The 24,273-nt window shown below is 35.5% G+C and overlaps 1 protein-coding gene across 1 annotated transcript in view; it reads right to left on the reverse strand.

Annotated features, from left to right (window-relative positions):
* CDH8 (cadherin 8, type 2) overlaps positions 1-24,273 on the reverse strand; it is a 403,256-nt gene that overhangs the window by 73,419 nt on the left and 305,564 nt on the right. The window contains exon 9 of the mRNA XM_010833836.1: positions 2,249-2,370. Within this exon, the coding sequence (XP_010832138.1) occupies positions 2,249-2,370 (122 nt within the window). The remainder of the gene's footprint in view (positions 1-2,248; positions 2,371-24,273) is intronic.

Below are 24,273 nucleotides of genomic sequence, written 5' to 3' on the forward strand. Positions count from 1 at the left end.
TTTAGTGTGGATAACAAATATGAATTCTTGAAAATGTTAAATATAAAAATGAGATATTTGAGCCATTAAAAGTGACCTGGGAATGATGTAATGAATCAAACATGAGTTCTGACTAGCACAAAGGATTCAAGGAATTCAGGAGCTATTTTAACTGTGTGTATCAACCAGTCAGCCATATGTCCAAAAAATTTTGCTGAACAGACAAATATCTGATATCTTCATGTAAATATGAAGTCAAATAAACATGCCTAAAGATTCATCTGAGGATAAGATAGTGCAGTGTACACACACAACAAACATTTTTTCACAGAGTGAGTCATTCATGTTGATTTGCAAAAATTATAAAACAAAGAATCGACTTTTGTTTTTTATTTTGATCTTGCATAGGAAAGGTGATGAAACAGTGTATTTTTTTTTCTGAGGATTAAAAACTGCTGATGAATCATTAAAACCTTGGAAACAGTCAAAATCCACAGGGTAAACCTCCATATTTCAGGAGATCCTAAGGTATGCATGTCAATATCACAAGTGAAGCCAATGTGGAATTTTTGAAATATCAATGCCATTGACTCTCTGAACTTATGTGATGAGTTTTACATGAACAATGTAGTTTTATTTAAATTCTAAAGCATTTGACAGTTTCTGTATGATCAAAAATGTCTGACATAACTCTGTGATTGGCTATATCATCCAGCAACAATCTGGCCCACACAACCATACCCTTGAAAACTGACCTTGCGTGTATTTTGACCAAACTCTCTCCATCAACTCCATTCACCAACTTTAGCTAAATGATATTTACTGTCACGTATTTAAACTCCATCCTCAAAGGATCACAAATAAAAACACTCAAAGGATAAGACAAGTAGAGGGCAATTCAACATGATGAGATTAGGAAATGCTGAAACTAATGTTAGAGTAGTATTTTAAAAAAGAGGTCACCTTTGGCATATCACTGCTGAAGGTAAATATTTTGATTATAACATATATGATGCCTAGTATTTAAAATTGATTTTATTATTAAAATGTTAGCTTTTAACTTATGTGCACACACATATACTTGTGTCGTCTTTTAGTGAGTGGAAACAACGCTAATCCTTCAGACAGAGGAGAATAGTCTGGGGAAAATGTCCACTGTTTTATAGGGGAGCAGCCACTTGATCTTCTGTAATAAGTACATAAAACTATAGAGCCACAGTGCTATTCCCTTCTTAGGTGGAAAAAGTCTGACTCTTGTCAGGTAAACGCTTGGAAAATAGTAAGTTGCATTCCTAACACCCACATGAGGCACAAGAATAGTTGGATTAACAACTCCAATGTCATGCTGTCAGCTGCTGTTTATTTAAATTAAAATGTCACCATCCAGAAATAAATTAGGAAATTGAAAAACGATAAATTTCTTAAACATACAGTACTTTGGAACCTTGTTAAAGTAAATCTATTACATTTGTGGTTTTTTTCAAACTTTACATAGACTATTTCCATTATGACATTCAGAGAATAGCAGGTTTGGTTTTTGTTGTTCTTTCTTAACTCTCTCCCTCTCTCCCACCCTCTACCTCCTTTCCTGCCTCCCTCTCCCCTTCATTCTCCCCTTTCCTCCTCCCCTCCTTCCCTCCTTTCCTTCCTTTCTTCCTTCCTCTCTGTCTCTCTCTGTGTCTCCATTGTCTTATCTAAGCTATATAAGAGAGGTTAAAAAAAAAAGTTCCATCAATACACATCAATACACAATTATCAGATGCTTTACTTGCATGTCTAAAACATGTTGTTCGTCTTACGTCTATCTAAATATAGCTACACCTAACAGATTTAAAAATGCACTTCTTACAACTGGTCTTTCTAGGGTTCCTTATTATGTGTTATTCCTACCTTTGTTATGAAACGAACATGCCTTCCCCATGGGCTTTTTTTCCCTTCACGTCCTGTCATTTGAAGGTTTAACATTTTGGCCCCATTACTCTAAGACCTCCCCTGTGATCATCCCTATCCTGAGATATTTTAAGCTCTATTTTGGCTCCGGGTTCATGGCACCACGGGCCATTTCTTTTCAGGAGCCAATTTGGTCATAAGTCAGAAGAGAATAACATCTTGGAAAGAAAAATACTCTCTCTCTTTTCCCATGTGGATGATTCTTGCCTATGACTTTGCAGGTTGTAAATGATGCAAATGCACACTATAATGCAGGTTAATCAAATATGAGACAGTGGTATACAAACATATTCAGCATTAACAACATGGAGATATTTACTTGGCCGGGTTTTCCATTTTCACATAAAAATGCCTCATATTCGGATGCGAATTCAGGGGCGTTGTCATTGACATCCAGCACTTTAATAGCAACAGGTACTCGGGATATCTGACTGTGGTTCCCTATGGGAAGGAAAAAATAACATCAGCATTGAGGATACTGCATTTTAACGTGCAACTCAACTTTCTGCTCGAAAGCCTGTGTGTCTGTTTCAACTTCCCTTAATTAGGGTGTTTTCAACATGGTGATTATGGAATCTGACCATTCGGCAAGGAAAAAGAGCAAGTGCTTGGCTGCTTTAAAAAAAGTATAAATTACTATTCTAAACACCATTTGCTGGAGCTTAGCTTGATAGACGGTCTCTGAACAAATTGCAAGAGGCTTCCTAGATGAAGAAAGCTTTATTTTATTGATAAAGCCCATTGTATGAAAGGAAAAATAATTCTAATATTTATCTCTTTGTTTATCTTGGGTAGAACACAGCCCATTTTTGCACTATTACATGTTTGACTGACTATATATTAAAGATAAACATCAAAACCCCAAAAAAGGCTAGAACCACATTAACTGTTGAGAAGGTATCTTTAATAATGATAAAGGGGATAATCTTAAAGATAGGGACTCATATCTTATATGAATTTTATTTTGTACTAAAAATTGACCTTGGGATCTTTTTGGATTAGATAAGCCAAGTTATTTTAATATTGTCATTTTCATAAAGATTTTCATCAGTGTAAACAGATAATAATCTTTTAATCTTTCCATGTCAATTCCAGTAGCATGGAACTTAATGCATAATCCTTAATCTTTAAGTCCTTAAATTTAAAAAGTTATATGCAGACACACACACACAAACATGCATGCACAGAAATAAGGTTCATTAATACATTGCTAACCTGGCCAAATGATAATTTTTTATTTGTAATAAATCCAATACTGTTTGACTCTGATTGTACCATGTAATAATCTTTTGATCATGTGTAAATTACACAGAATGTATTGAAAAATGGAGAAGTATTTGTGTTTCTGTGGCACTGAATATTTATAAGCAAATCAAAAGATAGATCTTTAGCTTTTGAATATGAAGAAATAGACTTGTATTTGATATATCAAACTCTTCTTTCTGACAGCTGATTAAATTTTGACCTCTGAAACCTTCAAATATTCATTTTTTCCATTAAATATAAAAGTATTTTAAAGCACATGCCAAATAATCAGAGCCATGTTACAAATTTATAGTTGGTTGACCCCACTGGCAATGCTACGAGATTTGAATTGGGTTAACTACCACGGCTATTCACCAATATGCTAATTTGATTAACTATGGATGGATGAACATCATCCTTTGGAATTCCAACCACTAAGTAATGAAACATAATCTCACTTTCCCAAAATCATACCAGTAGCCTCAAATGTCTCACCTCTACTACTCCTTTTTCTTTTACTCTATTATGTCTGATGAATTAACTCATTCCTATTCAGAGGGGATGCATACAGCTCCCCACATCAATGTAAGGGAAAGTTTTTGTAGCATGTGACCCTAAAACAAGAAACTTACACTGTACCTTTTATCTACTTGAATCAGGTAGATGAATGAGTTATAAGGTATTTGAAATAAGGTCTGATTATATCCTTAAAGATGTACATCTCTTTTCTAGTCTGACCATGAGCTCAAGAGCAGTTGCTGAAGTATAAAGAGGAATCTAGTGTTTGTAGAAAACAAATAAAGTTTGGTCCCCCATCTCTGTCTTCCACTACCAATGGGATTCTGAAAATGGTATTTAACCTCATTTTATTCCTGAGGAAACTGAACTCAATACCTTGACACTGCCGTTACAGAACTGTTACGTACATTATATGAGAAACAGTTCGAAGTGCTCAGATCATGGTGGGCACATAGGAGTATCTTATAGCCTTTATGTTTTATCAGTGGAAGTGTCAACACTGTCCACATTCAGTGTGCACTATGTCCAGTGCAAGGTATTTCTTAGAGTCGTTTCATTCAGTCCTCACTAAGGAGCTGTGAAATAGGTAATGTGATGTGGAGATGGACGCTTAAATGGCTACATGTCTTTACAAGTACATATCAATTTAAAATTAACTCCAAGACTCCAAAATGTAGTTTTGACCTTCCAAACATGAGTCATGCACACAATATTATATTGATGAAGTTTAAAACAAAATATATTTTGTTCCTTTGTAAGGTAACTAATCACTGTCATTTCTTCAAGAATACATATAGACTTGCTGTATTTATTTCAAGTTTGACTAAAGTTTGAGTACAAATATAAAAATCAAGCCGGCTAAATCTAATAGGTTGTGCCATCACTGATATTCTCAGAACTGCACTTATAATCAGCCAGCCTCTCTGCGAAACTAAACAATTTAAATTCTGTATTTTTCCTTTTACTTCTGTTTCACCCTAGCAAAGCCTCTTTCCTTGATTAATTTTATTTTGTAATTCTCTGTATTTCAACCTTGAGAACTATTGCTTATTTATTTATATACCAATAATTTCTTCCTTGCCACATTTTTAGACCAACTTTTGTATATATAAATGATTAGAGGAGACTTCTATTATGCTTTAGTCTCATTAACCATTCAGTTCATAAACAAATGACGATCAACACAGACTTGAACAGTGAGTAAATAGGTGCATTGTCTTATAAGACTATATAAGTACAAGAAAAAGCTATCATACTCTTTAAACATGATTTTGCTCCTAGAGAAGTGAAGAAAATGCTGATCTTATCAAGTTAGATTCACTGAAAATTGTTAATGGGGCAAAGTCTACTAAACGTGATATTTTTGTCTTCCCTCTTATACCTTGTATATACACACACACACACTTCAAAGGCAAACATGAATATAAAGATTTTACTCTCACTATTTTGGCAGAAGGATAATTATGCCAAGGCGCATATTCTTCTCTTTTCTTAATATCACATTTGTAATGAATGTAGTTATCTCGTAGATCTAAATGGCCAGCAGGTGGTAAAACTCAAGCATAGAGGATAGGGAATCTCCATAAGCTTCTTTTTGGGATAACTCTCAACATTAAAGTGCTATATGGTTTCCTCTTATTGTAAGATCTGGAACAAGGTAGGTGTTTTACTATCCAGGGGCCCAGATCCCTAGAACAATACCATCTAATTTTGTTGTTGTTGTTATTAAAAGTAATACAGGTTTGGGAGCTATCACTTAATACTGTTCTAAGATCACGAGCATATGGTCATTGGTGAGTCATTGAAATATTTTTAGATGAGATTACAATTTTAAAAGTTAGCAGTAAGCTTTCTGACAAGAGAAGTTATGGTTTAATTTGTTTTCTTAAATGTATGAATGTGCCAGACACTTTGAATATTTCTACCAACTGCTAAAACAAAGAGGAAAACAAAGAAATATGCGTGCATGCTCAGTCCCTTCACTCGTGTCCAACTCTTTGTGACCCCATGGACTGCACCCCACTAGGCTCCTCTGTCCATGGGATTTCCCAGGCAAGAATACTGGAGTGGGTTACCATGCCCTCCTCCAGGGGATCTTCCTGACTCAGGGATCAAACACACGTTTCCTGCAGCCCCTACATTGCAGGCAGATTTTTTACCACTGAACTGTCTGGGAAGCCCCAATAATATATAACAATAAACTAGTGCTATATATCCCTCAAATATCCCCAAATGTGTTATCATTATCTATATTAGATGAATATGCATGATTGAAATTATTTCATCTTATCATAATTTTCGACACAAGTGTCATATTTACATGCTGAAGATTCACTTTTATCTAAATTAATGAAATGATGGGAGTTCAAATTTTAAAGATATTATAGAGCAATAAAATTAATTAGATATGCTTCTGAGGAAATTATTCATGTCCTTTGTGACTGGCCCCCAAATGTTTGCCTTTCATCTGATACACAAACATTAAATATAAAGATATTATAATTAGAAACTTGATTAGCATTCATTAAAGATTAATTTTCTAAACACAGGAGATGTGACAAAGTGGTCTGGAAGGAAAAGCCCATTTCAATTGGCCACAAAAGTCAACTCTTTTCACAAATGATGGAAAAAGGCTGAAATGGCACCTGGTATAAACAATTCCTTGACTTCTACCATGTGAATCTTAGTGACTTTCTGTCACCTCTCTGTCACATAGCCTCATGAATTGCCCATTAATTTTGCCCTTTTATAATCAAAGGTAATGGAATACTGCCAAGTCTACGTTACTTGGGAATTTGCTTCTAACTAGTTTCCACAAGCTGCTGTTTTTGCAGGCCTTGACTGAAATAAACAACCTCTCCTTTTCAGGCTATAAGAGAGAAAAAATAATTTGACAAATTTAGATATACTGGTGGGCACAATAAATAATTCTTGAGCCTTCCACGAGTAGAAGGGTGGAAGGCTTGAGCAGTAAATTACAGTCAACAGGGGGAATGCAAAATAAGAGAATTTATAATTGAATAGGGATGAGAGGATGGTGGAAGTTTATAAAATAGGATGATTTGAATTGAATATATGATACAAAACATAGCATCTTAGGAAATTTAAAATAAAACTAATGGAAGTTTCCAAAAAGATTTTGGAAAATAATTTCAATAGTGAATTTAGGCTCTCTGGTGACTAAGGAAAAAAAGTTTTTGATGCATATTTTACCCATAAATAGTGTGATTATTTCTAAATCATTAGTCATGGTTCATTAATCCATATATTATTAAACAGCATAGAAACGAGGTGAAATATAATTAACCAGTGGACACCAGCAGGATAGAAAAGCTGTTGGGGATTTTTTTTAAATTTTTATTGGACAAATATATCACTTGTATGTGGAATCTAATTACAAATGGTATAGATGAACTTATTTACAAAACAGAAATAGACTCACAGATGTAGAAAACAATCTTATGGTCATCAAGGGGGTAAAAGGGGAAAGGAATAAATTGGGAGATTGGGTCTGACATATACATAATGCTTTATATAAAATAGATAACTAATAAGGACCTAATAAGCCCAGGAAACTCTACTCAATATTCTGTTGGGGATATTTTTGATAGGTTTTTCTCTTTACAGTATTATTTTTATGCATTACCCTTTCACTACCATAGCAACTGTATTAATGCATCAGTTAAAACACAATCTATTATTTCCCTCAAATAAATACCAAGAAATTTCAGCATCAAGAGAACCAGTTGATCACCAGAATTTTTACAATTTTTGATCATGTTATTGTGAAAATTCCAGCAAACCAGGCTGTAAAGAGGAGTCATTCTGTTTTATTCCTTAAAATCACCTTCATATTTAGAACAGCTTCCAACTAAATGAGAACTTTAATCAGATGGTGGCTTTGGTATCAAATAAATAAAGCTTGTAAGGTATAGCTTTTGAACCAAGTATGAACCAAGTAGTATGAACCAAGTAGTAACTCTCAGAAGAAAGGTGGGGAAGTGCTTTCTCTCACTGTGAATTTTGTGGAGTTAGACATATTTGAAAATGCCTTAAACTCTCCAGAGAAAACAGCTCTTAAATGGTGACTTTAGTTCAAGTCCTCACTGACCCCTGTCTGTGCTCCCTACTGACTGTGAAAACGCATGCTGTTTGGTCCCAGCATTTTCAAATGTTCTCTAAAACGGGAGAAAATGTGTAAGTCTCTTATTTATTACATTCATCTTAAGTGAACCTCCATGTACTGGAGTCCTTGGCAAGCCCTCACTCCACCTTCTCCTACACTCTATAATGAACCTTCAGTGTCCTTATTTCGGCTCACAAGAGTTGAAGTCCTAAAGAGTACGGTAGGCACATTTATGGTGGTGAAGTTCTATGGAAAAATTTTTAGAGCCATTAAAGTAAGGACTGATGTTATGAACCTCTCAGATACTATGAGTCTATGAAATGTAAAACTTTAACAGTCACATTCTATATAAAGGCAACCTTAATGGCAGTTTATAAATGAAAAATTAGTACTAACGGGAACAGAACTGTTACATTTTCCATTTTTATATTAATATGTTATATAATACTATGCTGCTGTGCGCTTAGTCACTCAGTCATGTCTGACTCTGTGACCCCAAGGACCCTCTGTCCATGGGGATTCTCCAGGCAAGAATACTAGAGTGGGTTTCCATGCCCTCCTCCAGGGGTTATATAATACTGCCTACTTTTAATAGTCTTATTATCATTAACATTTTATTTCAACGTAAAATTTATAAATATGCATTATTTGCCAAACTTTTTCCCAAGATCTTTTTTTTAAATTATTTATTTTTAATTGAAGGATAATTTCTTTACAATATTGTGTTGGTTTCTGACAAACATCAACATGAATCAACCATAGGTATACATATGTCCCCTCCTTCTTGAACCTCCCTCCCACTTCCTTCCACATTCCACCCCTCTAGGTTGTTCGAGAGCCTTGGTTTGAGTTCCCTGAGTCACACAACAAATTTCCATTGGCTCTCTAATTTACATATGGTTATGCAAAATAACCTGGGTTACTGTGTTACTCTCTGTGTTACTCTCTCCTTACAACCCACCCTCTCCTTCCCCTCTGCCCAACCTCCATGTCCATAAGTCTGTTCTCTATATCTGTGTTTCCACTGCTGCCCTATAAATAGGTTCATCCATACCATCTTTCTAGATTTCATTTATATGTGTTAATATATGATATTTTTTTCTCTTGTAATAGGTTCTAGGTTCATCCACCTCATTAGAACTGACTCAAATGTGTTCCTTTTTATGGCTGAGTAATATTCCATTGTGTATATGTACAACAGCTGCTTTATCCATTCAGCTGTCGATGGACATCTAGGTTGCTTCCGTGCCTTGGCTATTGTAAACAGTTCTGCAGTGAACATTGGGTTACATGTGTCTTTTTCAATTTTGGTTTCCTCAGGGTATATGCCTCAGAGTGGGATTGCTGGGCCATATGGTAGTTTTATTCCTAGTATTTTAAGGAATCCCCATACTATCTTCCATAGCAGCTTCATCAATTTACATTATCACCAACAGTGCAAGAGGGTTCCCTTTTCTCCACACCCTCTCCAGCATGTATTGTTTGTAGATTTCTTTATGATGGCCATTCTGACTGGTATCAGGTGATATCTCATTGTAGTTTTGATTTGTATTTCTCTAATAATGAAAGATGTTGAGCATTTTTTCACATTTATTAGCCATGTGTATGTCTTCTTTGGAGCAATGTCTGCTTTGGTCTTTTGCCCACTTTTTTATTGTGTTGTTTGTTTTTCTGGCATTGAGCTGCTTGTATATTTTTGAGATGAATCCTCTGTCAGGTTCACTTTCATGTTTCATTTGATATTATTTTCTCCCATTCTGATGGTTGTCTTTCACCTTATTCATAGTTTCCTTTGCTATGCAAAAACGTATGCTTAATTAGGTCCCACTGGTTAATTTTTGTTTTTACTTCTATTACTCTAGGAGATGGGTCATAGAGGATCTTGTCATGATTTATGTCATAGAGTGTTCTGCCTATGTTTTCTTCTATGAGCTTTATGGTTTCTGGGCTTATATTTAGCCCTTTAATGCATTTTGAGTTTTATTTTTGTGTAGGGTGTTAGGAAACGTTCTAATTTCATTCTTTTGCACAGAGCTGTCCAGTTTTCCCAGCAACACATTAAATAGACTATCTTTGCCATTGTATATTTTTGCCTCCTTTCAAAGACAAGGTACCCATCTGTGTGTGGGTTTATCTCTGGGCTTTCTGTCTTGTTCCATTGGTCTATATTTCTGTTCTGTGCCAGTACCATACCGACCAGACCTTTTTTTTTTTGATAATAAGTCTCCTTCTAGAATTCTAAGTTAGATTTACATAAACCAGTGATTCATCTTTTATGATTTCTGGGTATTTTTAAAGATTAAGATAACACTGGCTTATAACATTATATAAACTTCATGTGTACAACATGAGTTCAACTTCAATGTACACTAATGTGCTTCCCAAGATACTTTTAATGCTTTATGTCTGCTTATCAGTTTGTTTCTTTTTGTTGTCTATATTATTTTGTGTTGTGTGTGCACATGCACACGCATTTTATATGTTTGTTTTATGTACACCTCTCTTTTTTACTGTGTACTACTCTTGCTGAATTTGTAGCTGGAAAATATCGACTCCCTCCTTTCACAGCCCTAAGTACATGTTTAAATCCTTCTTATACATCTCATCTTTTTTCATACTATAAGAGGAGAGGAATCAAAGTTTTGTAATGAGTTTATTATTCCTTACATCTCCTTTAGTAATCTAAGTCTTTGCAAAGTCTCTAATTCTACTCTGGCAACAAAAATTGCATTATGCTTCCATTACTAAATCTTCAGTGTTTTTTTTCCTCCCTTATTATTTCAAATAGGATTGGTTCAAAATTATTGGAACTGAATTTCTTGGGATTATTCTCACAATGCAATTCAATTTAAATCCTTTATATATTAGAACCTTAATAATGGAGACTCACACTTTCAGAGGAATATAGATTTATCTAATATTCAGTTTAAATGCTCATTCAACAGCAGCTTACAGTAACAATTGTACATGCACACATAAACACACACATTTTATCAGAGAAGAAAACCACTATTGTAAACTACCCAGCATGTGTTGCATGATCTGTTATGTACTATCTCTTTGAGGTTTGTTGGGTTACCATGAAGACATTATTTTCTTAAGTGGGAATTTGCCTTCAGGGTATCTAAGACTTAAATTTATATAACTCACATATCAGCGCAAGTAGTAAAGAAATATCCATCTGTGAACATCCAATCATGTGGACTTTAGTCACCTTGCCCATATTAGTCAAAGCCAGGAAGTGGTAAAGCTGAAATATTAGTCCAGAGCAGTGTCATCAATAAGTAAAAAAGACACACACAGAAACAAACAAAAGCAATTCCCCACAGGCTCTCTTTTAGCATAGCACTTGTAAAAGACAATCTTACAATACCATACTTTTAAGATGGACTGTTTCCCAAACAATACACTATCCTAATAAACTAATAATATCAAAGAAAGGTGTGATGATTCCATTAACATGAAATTTTTGTTAGTCAATTTATCTTTAGAAATATATGTGTTAATTATTTGGGTAATTTCCTTACATTTTTAGTGTGAGATCAACTTTTGTATTTGAAGTAAGCCATGAAAACAATAAACTATAAATCTCAAGATTTTATTCCAGTGTATTTTTGTAAGATGAACATACCCCATGTACCCATCACTCAGATCAAGATATCCAGCATAACTAGCATCCCAAAAGGTTCCATGTACCCCTTCTAGGTCATTATGCCCTTCAAGGTAACCTCTGCTCTGTTTCTTTTTAAAATGCATTGTTATTATTATTATTTTGGCTGCCCTGGGTCTATGTCACTGTGTGCAGGCTTTCTCTAGTTGCAGGGGAGTTAGGTCTACTCTCCAGTCACAGTGCATGGACTTACTGTGCTGGCCTCTCTTGCTGTGGAGCATTGGCTCTGAGCATGCAAGCTTATGTAGTTGCAGCTCGTGGCCTCGAGTGTGTGGGCTTAGTAGTTGTGGGGCGCGTAGGATCTTCCCAGACCAGGAACTGAACCCATGTCCCCTGCATTGGCAGTCAGATTCTTAACCAATGGACCAACAGAGAAGTCCTACTCTGTTTCTGAACATTATACTAGTTTGCCTTCTTCAGAACATTATAAAGTACACACTTTTGTATCTGACTTCTTTAGCTCAATATACTATTTGCAAATTCATTCATGAGATTGTAGGCAGTTGTAGTTCACTCTTTTTCATTCTTTGGAAAAGAATTTCATTGTATACATATACCACAGTTTATTCATTTATCCTCTTACTGGTGGATATTTGGCGTGTTTTAGTTTCATGCTCTTCTGAAATGTGCTGCTATAAATATTTTATGTATTTCTGTTGATGCACAAATACATGGATTCCAGTATGTAACATACTAAAGAATAGAGTGGAATATTATAGAACATGGTCCCTTTCAAGTTTAGCATAAGCTTCCAAATATTTTTCTAATGTGGATGTGCCAATTTACACTCCGACTAGCAATACATAGAAGTTCAAGCTGCTGCATGTCTTTAGGACACTTGGAAAAGTCAATTATTTATTATATTTTTAATTTTAACCATTGCAGAGACGTATAGTTATATTTTAGTTTCCTCATATTTTAATATTAATATCTTGATGATTTGATGTTAAAGACATATTATGCTTACTGGCCACTTGGATATATTCTTTTGTGAAAGATCTGTTTCACTTTTTGTCATGTTTTAACTGGGTTGTCTTTGTTTTTCTAATAGATAGCCATACTATATATTAAGGATATGTGTCCTTTGCTGGATATGAGTATCACAATAGCCTTGCCTAGTCTCTGGGTTAATTTTTCACTCTTAATAGTAACTTTTGATGAGCATAAATTCTTAATTAATAAAGTTGAATTCATCAGTCTTCGTTCCTATTAACTTTAATACTTTTTGCAATATATTCATTAATTATGCAAGTAATTAATGCAAATTATGCAAATAACCAAGAATTTGAAAGTTATTATTTTTTAGAAGATACAACTTTTCTCACATTTATATCTCTGATCTCTCTGAAGATTACTAAAATTGGTGGTCTGAGTTAAAGGCCAAGGTTCAATTTTATCCACTCATGTATATCCAGTTCACAATCAACTTCATTGTATGTTCATCTGTCATATCTTTATCATAAATCGGTTGAGTATTTTTGTACAGACTTGTTCCTGGAATTCTCTTTTCTCTTTGTATCTTTTTCTATCTTTATGCTCATACAATCCTCTTTTATTAACTCTTTATAATACATCTTATATAGTTGTTATGAATATAATAAGCTCAACAATTTTTCTTTTAAAATATTTTCTTCATTGTTTTTCCCTTTACTTTTTATTTTACAAATTTTAGTGTTATTTGCCAAACTGTGGGCATGCACACACACATATACACACATACACAGCTGCTGGAATATTGATTGATATTGCAAAGAGTCTGCCAATAAATTTAAAGAGGATTGACATCTTTTACATTTGAATCTCCAAATCATGAAGTATGTTATATTTCATTTATTTAGATCAGTTTCCCAGGTGGCTTAGTGGTAAAGAACCTGCTTGTAAATGCAGAAGATGTAAGAGACACGGGTTTTATCCCTATGTCAGGAAGATCCCCTGTAGGAGAGCATGGCAACCCACTCCAGTATTCTTGCCTGGAGAATCCCCATGGACAGAGGAGTCTGGATGGCTACAGTCCATGGAGTCTTAAAGAGTTGGACATTACCGAAGCGACCGAACATAATTTCTCTCCGTAATGTTCTGTAGTTTTCTGTTTAGAAGTCATATACTTCATTCATTAGGTTTTTTTCATTATTTAGTTGAAGTCTTTTTACTATTATAAGTAGTATCTTTATTTTCTGACTGGTGGTGTTGTTATTTTAAATCATATTTTTATTTTCAAACTCTAACAAGTATGCAAATTTTGCTTATTATTTGTAACAGTTTAATTTTGATTTTTTCATTTTTATGTACTCAATCATGTTGTCTCTGAATAGTGACAACTTTATTTATTCCTTTCCAACATTTATATTTTAATTTCTCATTTCCAATCTCAGGAAGAAAGCTTTCCATATATTGCCCATTAGGTCTGGTATATGCTGTTTGTTTTCTGTAGCTATCCTTTATCAGATTAAGTTCTCTTCTATTTCTAGTGTGCAAAGAGCTTTTTCATGAACAAGAGATGAATATATAACATTTTCTACATCTGTTGAGAATGATCATATGTTTTCTCTTCTCTTCCCTCAGTACTTTAATTCACATTAATAGATTTTCAAAAGTTATCATCTGTCCTTATATTCCTGTGTAATATTATATTTAGTGGTTTTGATTTGCTAACATGTTACTAGCATATGCTAATATGTTTATGAGAAGCAGGCTATTAATTCTATTTTTTTATAATACTCTTGTCAATTTTAGCATTAAGATTATGCTGGCTTCATGACATAAGGTGGAAAATGCTCCCTCTTTTACTTTTCTCTGATAAAGTTTGTGTCAGGTTCATTTGGGCATGTTGAGTCATATGTTAAGTTAGTAATTATGGATTCAGTTGAGAAAATGATAGACGTATTTTTCTTTTTCTTACATATGCCAGTTTGCACCAAACATATTTTTCAACTTATTAGTCCATCTCATATATATTTTAATCCTTATTCCATACCTATATTAATAATGTTCAGTTATTTTTTAATATCTGTAGAATCTATGATGAAGTCCCCTTTGCCATTTTTTTCTATGCCCAAGGTGATGGCATCCCACTCCAGTACTCTTGCCTGGAAAATCCCATGGGCAGAGGAGCCTGGTGGGCTGCAGTCTGTGGGGTCGCTAAGAGTCGGTGACGACTGAGCGACTTCACTTTCACTTTTCACTTTCATGCAGTGGAAAAGGAAATGACAACCCACTCCAGTGTTCTTGCCTGGAGAATCCCAGGGACCGGGGAGCCTGGTGGGCTGCCATTTATGGGGTCACACAGAGTCGGACACGACTGAGGTGACTTAGCAGCAGCAGCATGCAGTGGAAATGCTGAGTTCTAACCATTGAACCAGCAGAGAATTCCGTGGCATTTCTGATATTGGCTACTTGTACCTTTACTATTTTTTCTTGCAAGATTTTATCAGCTTTATTTACCTTTGCAAATAGTTTTTGACTTTGTTGAATTTCAGGACTGTATATTTGTATTCAATTTCATTACATTCTACCCTGTATTTATCTTCACCTCGCCACTGGTTTTTAATTTTCTGTTCACTTTCAGCCTTTTTGAAGTGGATGCTTAGATAATTGATTTTGAGCATTTCTTCTTTTTTAATATAGACATTTAAGGCTAATTTCTCTCTAGGCACTGTGTTAGCTGTGTTTCACAAGTTTTGTCATGTCATTATTTTCTTATCATTCATTTTTCAAATGTGCTAATTCTCTTTGTGATTTTATTCTGTTTTCCAGTCATTTAGAGATGCATGGCTTAATTTCCAGTACTTCGGATAATTTCAGACAGAGTTTTTTGTTATTTATTTCTAGTTTAATTCCACTGTGTTAAGAAAGTGTACTCTGCTTGGAGTCCTGAGACTTGATTTATGGCCTAATTTTGGCTATGTTGGGTAAATGTTTCAAGTGTGTTTGGCAGTTATCGTATTTTTATAATTTTCAAGAGCAGTGTTTATATACATTTCAACTGGACAAGTTCACTAATCATGATATTCAAATACTTTCTATCCTTAGTAATTTCTTGTTTACTTGTCTGATTTGTAGAGAGTTGTAGGATAAAATTTTCATTTACAAGTGTTGACTTGTCTATTTCATCATTTGTATATGTCATTTTTTTTTTTTTTGCTTTATGTACTTGGCAAACATCTTATTATTATGTATACATAACTTCAGAATCTTTATATCTTCCTGTTGAATTTAATTATTTATCGTTATGAAAAATGTCTCTTTATCTTTGGTAATATTTCTTTCTCCTTGGTCTATAGGTGAACTATTTTGGTTTTAATTTGCATAGGTCTTTTTACAATCATTTGTCTTTATGTGTTCTTATACTTGAGGTTCGTTTCTGATAAAAAGAGCTTCCCTGGTGGTTCAGACGGTAAAGAATCTGCCTGCAATGCTGAGACCCAGGTTTGATTCCTGGATCGGGAAAATCCCCTGGAGAAGGGGTGACAACTCACTCCATTGTTTTTGCCTGGAAAATCCCATGGGTAGATGAGCCTTGCAGGCTACAGTCTATGGGGTTGCAAAGAGTCAGACATGACTGAGCAACTAACACTTTCACTTTATGATAAAAAAAAAAAAAAGATTTGAAAACTGATGCTTTTTTCCCCACTCTGACAAAGAATGTCAGTTTATTTATAGGCATCTTCCCTGGTGGCTCAGATAGTAAAATATTTGCCTGCAATGCAGAAGAACCGGGTTTGATCCCTGGATTGGAAAGATCCTTGGAGAAGGGAATGGCTCCCCTTCAGTATTCTTGCCTGGAGTATTTCATTACTGTGATTTTATATCTGGGTTTTAATTTCTTGTTGTCATTGCTGTTTAGTTGCTAAGTCATGTCCCACTCTTTTGTGACCCCATGGACTGTAGCCCACCAGGCTCATCTGTCCATAGGATTTTCCAGGCAAGAATACTGAAATGGTTTGCCATTTCCTTCTCCAGAGGATCTTCCTGACCCAGGGATCAAACCCTCATTTCCTGCATTTGCAGGCAGTCTTTACCACTGAGCCACCTGGGAATTGCACTTAAAGTTTTCTTCATCAGTTCTTTCTCATTTTACTTTTCTATATTTTTTTTTTTGATTCATTAAGTTTTAATTTTTTATTTGCTCCAACTAATAGGCTAAAGAGGGAAATGAAATAATTAAAACCTACGAATTCAAAAAAAGAAAAGAGGGTTTAACCTATTTACTATATAGTCTTCTATTAACATTATTTTAGTGGTAATCTTAAATATCATATTTATATTTGTGTCACTGACTTATTAGAACATGCTTTGAAGTAATGCCTCAAACATTTTATGTACAATGCAAGGACGTTTATAATGCATTATTTATGCCATTTTATTACCCCTTTCCTGGATCTAGGTTTTAATTCTGGAAATTAGATATGAAAATGTGTTCTATTCCTTCAGATAGAGTTGATTTTTTTCCCTCACAGGAAGGTCTTTATGGATAGATAGATCACCTCGATACTCTTAGGCTGGAATTCAGAATTTATGAGGGCTAATTTAACTTCTAGTTTTCCCTTAGTTCTAGAGATTACTCTTTCTGTTAAGCTACAATTTTTATTTTAGCTTTTTAGCCTCTTAGCACACTCGCTGATAGGTTTGAAATCCCTTTACTCCTGTACGTGTTAAGATTTGTTAAATGCATCATGGGAGAAAACCACCCATAATGCTCTGAAATCTTCTTTTCAAATGCCTCCTTGCTGTAGACTTGGTCTCTCCATTTCTGGACACTTTGGTAGCCCTGAACTACAATTGTCTCCACAGTCCCACGAGACACTCGTAAACTCCAAGTCACTGATTTCTACATGGTTTCTATGCTCTGTGAGTTGAATCAGTTAAAGCCCGGAAGGAAATAGGCAGTGCTAAACTGAGTCACTTCAATTTGTTTCCTTTCTTTATGGTATTTTGGCTTAAGTACTGATTACCTTTGAATACCTTCTTTTCCTCTAATTTTGTAGTTTCTCAGTGCTGAAAATTAGTCAGGTATAAGCTACCATCAGAGACAAAAGAAAAATACATAATTTTCTCCCATCCCATTGTGGTATAATAGGTTCATTGTTTCCCCAAGAAAATCAAACTGTAAATCTCCCCGTACTTGTGGAACAATGGACAGAATATCACTATAAAATGACCCTAATCCTCCATGAGTTAGTGCCTTGCAAGATTCAGGTATGGTAATTAAGATTGTGTTATCTTTGGTTAATGCTTTGACAACAAAGCCAGAACAGTCTCCTGAGATTCTTTTCCTCAGTCTGTGCTTTGGTCACAATAAATTATGCATTTATTTTGACAGTGGACCAAGATATATAAAACACACTGAGTTACAAAAACAAATACATAATTCAAGATAAATGATGAGCAGAGATGGTAAAATGACTACAGTGACCCACCACCTCACTGTCAAGTACATGATAATAAAATAGATGATGTTGATTTATTCCCAGATGTTAACATTAAATGGTTTGAATAGATGTGAATGTAAACATAGACATACATAATTACATCCATATATTGATACTTCCTCCAGCTGCCTTTACAGCCACAAAATCATCTATCAATATATATTAGAAAGGCAACTAGACAGAATATCATGTATTCTTTTAATAAAACTTAAAAAGATATATTGGGTGAAATATGTGAATCAATAAGTAATAGGAAGCATGATGTGTTTTTTATAACTGTATTTGGAGAAGCAATGCAGAACACCTGTATATAATGGTGTTGTGCATCTCAGAATTTCTGTAAACCAATCTTTCTCTCCTTCCCTCTCTCTGTTTCTTGTTATAGGTAAAAGTTAGGTGCTAAATGTAAAAACTTTAAAACTACTTACTCTGTTAGAGGAAGGTTAATAAACTCTTCCCGGACCCAGTAAATCTATCATGCAAATTTGCAATGTAGAGCAACAGAGAGGCTGACAGGGACACCAAGTGTCAAGCTTACTTCCAAACATTGCAAGAGAGAAAACACAGGCCAGTATTGAAATCTTCAATGTTGTTAGGAAAATAATTGCAAATAATGGTGAAAAAGAAAAACAACTGGATCTGTTTTTTGTTTGTTTGTTGAACTAAATTTATGGAGAATGACACAAAGCCCTGTATGCTACCAAAATACTTTCTAAAAAAATAAGGTCAGAAACAAAAATGAAAAGTAATTTTTCCTTAACACACCAGGAAAAAAAAGGATGCAAGAGAAAACCATTGCCAGCGAAATGCTAAGTTCTGTTGTTGGCACGTGCACTATTGCTGTTGTAAATAAGATACTTGCTTGTGGTAGTCTGTTCCTGACATGGCCTAGCATTATTGGGGTGGATCGTCAATTAGTCATTTGTGTAAAAAGTAACTTACGCCCATATATGGGCACATTTCTCTATAACATTAATCAAATCTCCATCAAGATACTAGAACCATCAGTGGAGAATGAACCACTTTAGTTAACTTCTTTCTGAGCTCCATTAGGTGACATGGAAAACTGTATGCTTGGGGTCCAAGCTTTGAGTATTCTCTATATAAGTCTTCGTACAATCAAGGAGAAGGCAATGGCAACACACTCCAGTACTCTTGCCTGGAAAATCCCATGGATGGAGGAACCTGGTGGGCTGCAGTCCATGGGGTCGTGAAGAGTCAGACACAACTGAGCGACTTCACTTTCACTTTTTACTTTCATGCATTGGAGAAGGAAATGGCAACGCACTCCAGTGTTCTTGCCTGGAGAATCTCAGGGATGGCAGAGCTGCTGTCTATGGGGTCACACAGAGTCAGACACGAATGAAGCGACTTAGCAGCAGCAGCAGCAGTATAATCAAACTGATAGTCAATTCCTATTTGGAAACCCAAAGCCTACTCCAGAATAATCTATATCAGATATATCAGAGTGCCATCATCATCTTAAGAAACTGTTTGCTATTTATTGAACGCTTACATTCAGGCACCATGCTTTTATCTCTATACAACTCTACAGCTAAAGTAATATGATTATTTCCTCTCATAAGCATTTAACAAGTTAATAATTTTAAACTTCTGTGCTTTTCTCATAAAAAAAAAAAAAACCTTTAATTGAAGGATGATTGCTTAACAATGTCATGTTGGTTTCTGCTGTACAACAAAGTGAATCAGCTATATCTATACATAGATCCTCTCCCTCTTGAGCCTCTCTCCTGCCCCACGCCCAACCACCCCTCTAGATTATCACAGAACCCCAGCTGAGCTCCCTGTGCTGCTAGTAGCTTCCCACTAGAGTTCTATTTCACACATGGTAGTGTATATATGTCAGGGCTGCATCCCACCCTCTCCTTCCCCCACTGTGTCTGCAGGTTCATTCTCTACTTCTGCGTCTCGATCCCTGCCCTTCAAATAAGTCCTTCAGTACCGTTTTTTTCTAGATTCAACCAACAAATATTGACCTTATACTTACTGGGTGCCAGATACTCTTTTAGGACAGGAGATACCAAATAGAAAAGACACACAAACAAAAACATGGGTTATTATATTCACACATAAATGAGGGTAGGGGTGGAGACTCTCAGGTGTAGATGAAGACTATGAACCAAAATAAAACCAGGTAAAATAAAAGATACAAATGTTAGTACTCAACTTTTCACTTGGTACGTATATATACAGCACTCTAATATCAAGTTTATTGATGTGTTAACCTCCTTTCTCTATTTTCTTATCTGAACAATCAATTCTCTCCTTTCTTTAATTAAAAATCTAATAATTTGACCCTGAGCATTCATCCTCAATATGGAAATGAAATGAGACTGACTCCTTTTTCTTGATGATTCCTGGAAAACTATATCTACTCTTAGCAGAGGCCTGCTGGCCACTAGAAATGATCACAGAGTTAACGGCTTCCAAAGGTCCAAGCTCAAGTACATCCTTCAGTACTTCTGCCAACTGATGCTCTGAAGAGGGTACTGCCTATTGGCAGGGGGGTGAGGGGTCCTGGAGGAATGCGATTTTCTTTTTAATTTTCTTTTATGGAGGAAACAAATGATTTTATTGAATTCTGGCTATTGAAGCCATAACTGACAAATACTAAAAGAGGGTACTAAATTCACTTCATTTGAAACATCTAAAATAAAAACTTAGGCACTTTTTCTCAAATTCTCATGGATTTCAGAACATTTGGTAAAATTTGACTTGATGTGTTTGACTGGAGCCTGTGCATATGTGTGTAGGAAGTTGCTTCAGTCATGTCCTACTCTTTGCAACCTCATGGACTGTAGACTGTCAGGCTCCTCTGTCCATGGGGATTCTCTGCAAGAATGCTGGAGTGGCTTGCCATGCCCTCCTCCATGGGATCTTCCTGACCCAGGGATTGAACCCATGTCTCTTATGTCTCCTGCATTGGCAGGCGAGTTCTTTACCATTGGTGCCACCGAGGATGCCCTAATTGGATCCCAGAAACTTTTATTAGGAAAAAAATAATCAAAACGGATTTCAGAGGTATTTATTTAGTTTTGGCTGTGCTGGGTCGTTACTGTGGAAGGACTTTTTCTAGCTGTGGCAAATGGGGGCTACTCTCTAGTTGCAGTTGTAGGTGTCTCATTGTGGTGGCTTCTTGTTGCAGAGCATGGGTTCTAGAATGTGTGGGCTTCAGTAGTTATGGCACACGGGATTGGTTGCTCTGCAGCATGTGGCTCTTCCTTGACCAGAGATCCAACTGGTGTCCCCTGCATTGGCAGGTGGATTCTTAACCACTGGACACCGCAAAAGTCCTGGATTTCAGAACTTTGATCACATTCAGTATGATAAGAACCATAGTAAGAAAATCCCTCCTTCATTTAAAAACCTTACTCTGTCTATACCATGAATTTTATGATGGTTCAGAAGAGAACATTAACATTTGTTTCATTTTTATGTATTCTAGTGAAGATTTGGTTCTAGGAACAACAACAACAAACACGTCCTAGGATCTGGCAGTAGAAATTCAGACTTTAAGGCAACTTTGTTGTTGTTCAGCCACAAAGTTATGTCTGACTCTGCAACCCCATGGACTGCAGCATGCCAGGCTTCCTTTTCCATCACCATTTCCCAGAGTTTGCTCAGACTCATGTCCATTGAGTTGGTGATGACATCCAACCATCGCATCCTCTGTCATCCCCTTCTCCTCCTGCCTTCAATTTTTCCCAGCATCAGGGTTAAGCCAACTAGTAAGCAGGTATTATCATTTGGCAAACCCTGGTTATCATTAATAGAATCTTAATTCCACCTGGATGGTACTTTTTGGTTCACTGTTGTATTCAGCATATAGAACGATCACTGGTACATAAGAGGTCAACCTAAAGTCAAGATAATACCTATCTGAGGGTTATTGAGAGGACTGAATGAAATTATATATGAAAGTGAAAACTACTCAGTTGTGTCTTTGCAACCTCATGGACTAAACAGTCCATGGAATTCTCCAGGCCAGAATACTGGAGTGGGCAGCCATTCCCTTCTCCGAGGGATCTTCCCGACCCAGGGATTGAACCCAGATCTCCTGCATTGCAGGTGGATTCTTTACCAGCTGAGCTATCAGGGAAGGCCAAAATGAAAGTTGCTCAGTCGAAAATACTAAGCAAATTGCAGAATTTTAAGTTAGGCCATGTTTTTGGTTTCTGTTGTAATTTGCTCCGAACTTTCTAATTACCGCCTTACTGACTCAACTTCCTCTGAGGTATTGTCACCTCCATGCATAATTCTACAAGTTCATTTTTCTCCTCAGCCATTTTTCCAGGGTACTTAAACCATGTCATATAAACAATTTTTTCAAAACACTTTGTAGTCTAGGCTAAAGGGCAAGCGACTAAGACTTGTTTATACCTTGAGGCACATTTTGGCTCACTCCAAGATTAAAGTGCTTTCCAACACAGCTGCTCAAGAGAAAAACCCATCAGTCCCCCAAGGTAGTGAGTTTCTGACCACTGCAAGTACCTGATCATAGAATGAGGCTGTGGGAAAGGCAAGCAGAGTACCAGATGCTGGATGGGGGGTAGGTTTAATATCTGCTCTAATCTTTAAATCAAAGCAAAGATTGCATTGCATTTTCTGACTCATGTTAACTTATTTATGTTAGCTCTTTATTTTGAATTTATTTAGTAAAAGTTATCTTCAGAGCTGACTCAGTGAAACTATATTAGGAATTGTTGTAATAATTTTCCAACTCATCTGGTTGCTCCATTGAAATTACAGGTCATGCATTCACAGCACTACAAATTGCTGTCTTTCCTGTATGCAAGTTGACTCTGATTTGTTTATATAGAATTTGAGGATTTCCCGCCTCTAACATCTTACTATTTGACTGATGATGATATTGCTCCCAGAATTCTCTACTGAAAAAAACAAACAAAAACTCTGCTAATGAGTTCCACTCTGTAGTTTCTCATCCAAAGAGCCATATTTACTTCTAATTGAGTGCACAAGAGCAATTCAGAATTTTATTATTTCAAGTATTGCCTATCCAGGTGATTTTTCATAACTATGAGGATAAAATAATTCTATAACTTTTATACCTGAGAATAAAAAGATTCTATAACTTTTAATTTCTTGCACATAAACCTTCATTATAATTTTGTCTCAGGATGTTGTTGGAATTTGCTCAAGACTAAAAAGAATTAATTGCCTAATGTATTAAGGCAATTAAAACAACTCATTTCATCATATGAATAACAATGAATATAGTCTCAGAGTAATATAGAAAATGAAGGCAAAAGCAGGGATGTGAAAAAAAGGAAGCTAATAATGATATGTGTTCAGTTTAGTGTTTATTATGCAGTTAGTTTTAGTATCCATTATACAGATGACAAAACAAAGGTATAAACTATCTCACATCCTTGAGTCAAACAATTAAAAGACACTGATATGATACAGGGTTTGGAATTAATGAATGCCTCATTCCAAAGCACATCCAAATCTCTTACAGTTAGACGATATTTGCCTTAAATATTAGCTTGATACAGACACTACAGAAATAGAGTTACAAAGCCATCTACTAGAAGAGAGGATTTTCCTCTAGAAGTGTATCTGGGGTGAAATAATTTGCCATGAATACACTATGCCTTCTCTCCATTAAAAACAAACAAAACAAACAAACAAATAAAATATCAGTGTGAGGGATTAAAAAAATATTGGCTTAAAGGAAACACGATACTTGTATCTCTGAGGTAAAATAATGTCCAATCATGTTTTAACCATCTCAATATGCTACAGGGTCCACATGGGCACACTGAATTACCACAGCGAATAAGAAGAGTAAAAAGTTGGTTTAGAGGGCAGTTGCGTTAAGAGTGTGGTGATAAGAACTCTAGATTAGAATGCAGGGTCAGCCTAGGACCCTTAATAACATTGTTTAATTGTTGGCATACAGCAGGAAACATATTTCCTCTCTCCATGCTTCACATTACACTTTATGAAAACAAAAAGGTAATTGTATTGCAGTGAGTTGTGGTGAACTTTCCAGTTCAAATATTTGAAGATGTCTATGGAAATTAAGCATGTTGTTATACTACCAGTTAATTATCCAGTGGAATTAGGTATTAGCCAGTGCTCTTTAAGCCAAGATAAATGTTAACAGTCTAGTACTCATTCTACATGTTGTCCCTTCATTCATTTACTCAATCAATCATTCATTCATTCAGTAAATATTTATTGAAGACTTAACAATTATCAGGTACTCCGTAGCTGTTGAGGTGGTATCAATTTACAGTATAAGACATTCTATCCATGGAGAAGAATTCATGAACAGTATACACGATAGTAACTAAATTATATAGCATGTA

Source organism: Bison bison, unplaced genomic scaffold, assembly GCF_000754665.1.
Source record: "Bison bison bison isolate TAMUID 2011002044 unplaced genomic scaffold, Bison_UMD1.0 scf7180017863938, whole genome shotgun sequence".
NCBI lineage: Eukaryota > Metazoa > Chordata > Mammalia > Artiodactyla > Bovidae > Bison > Bison bison.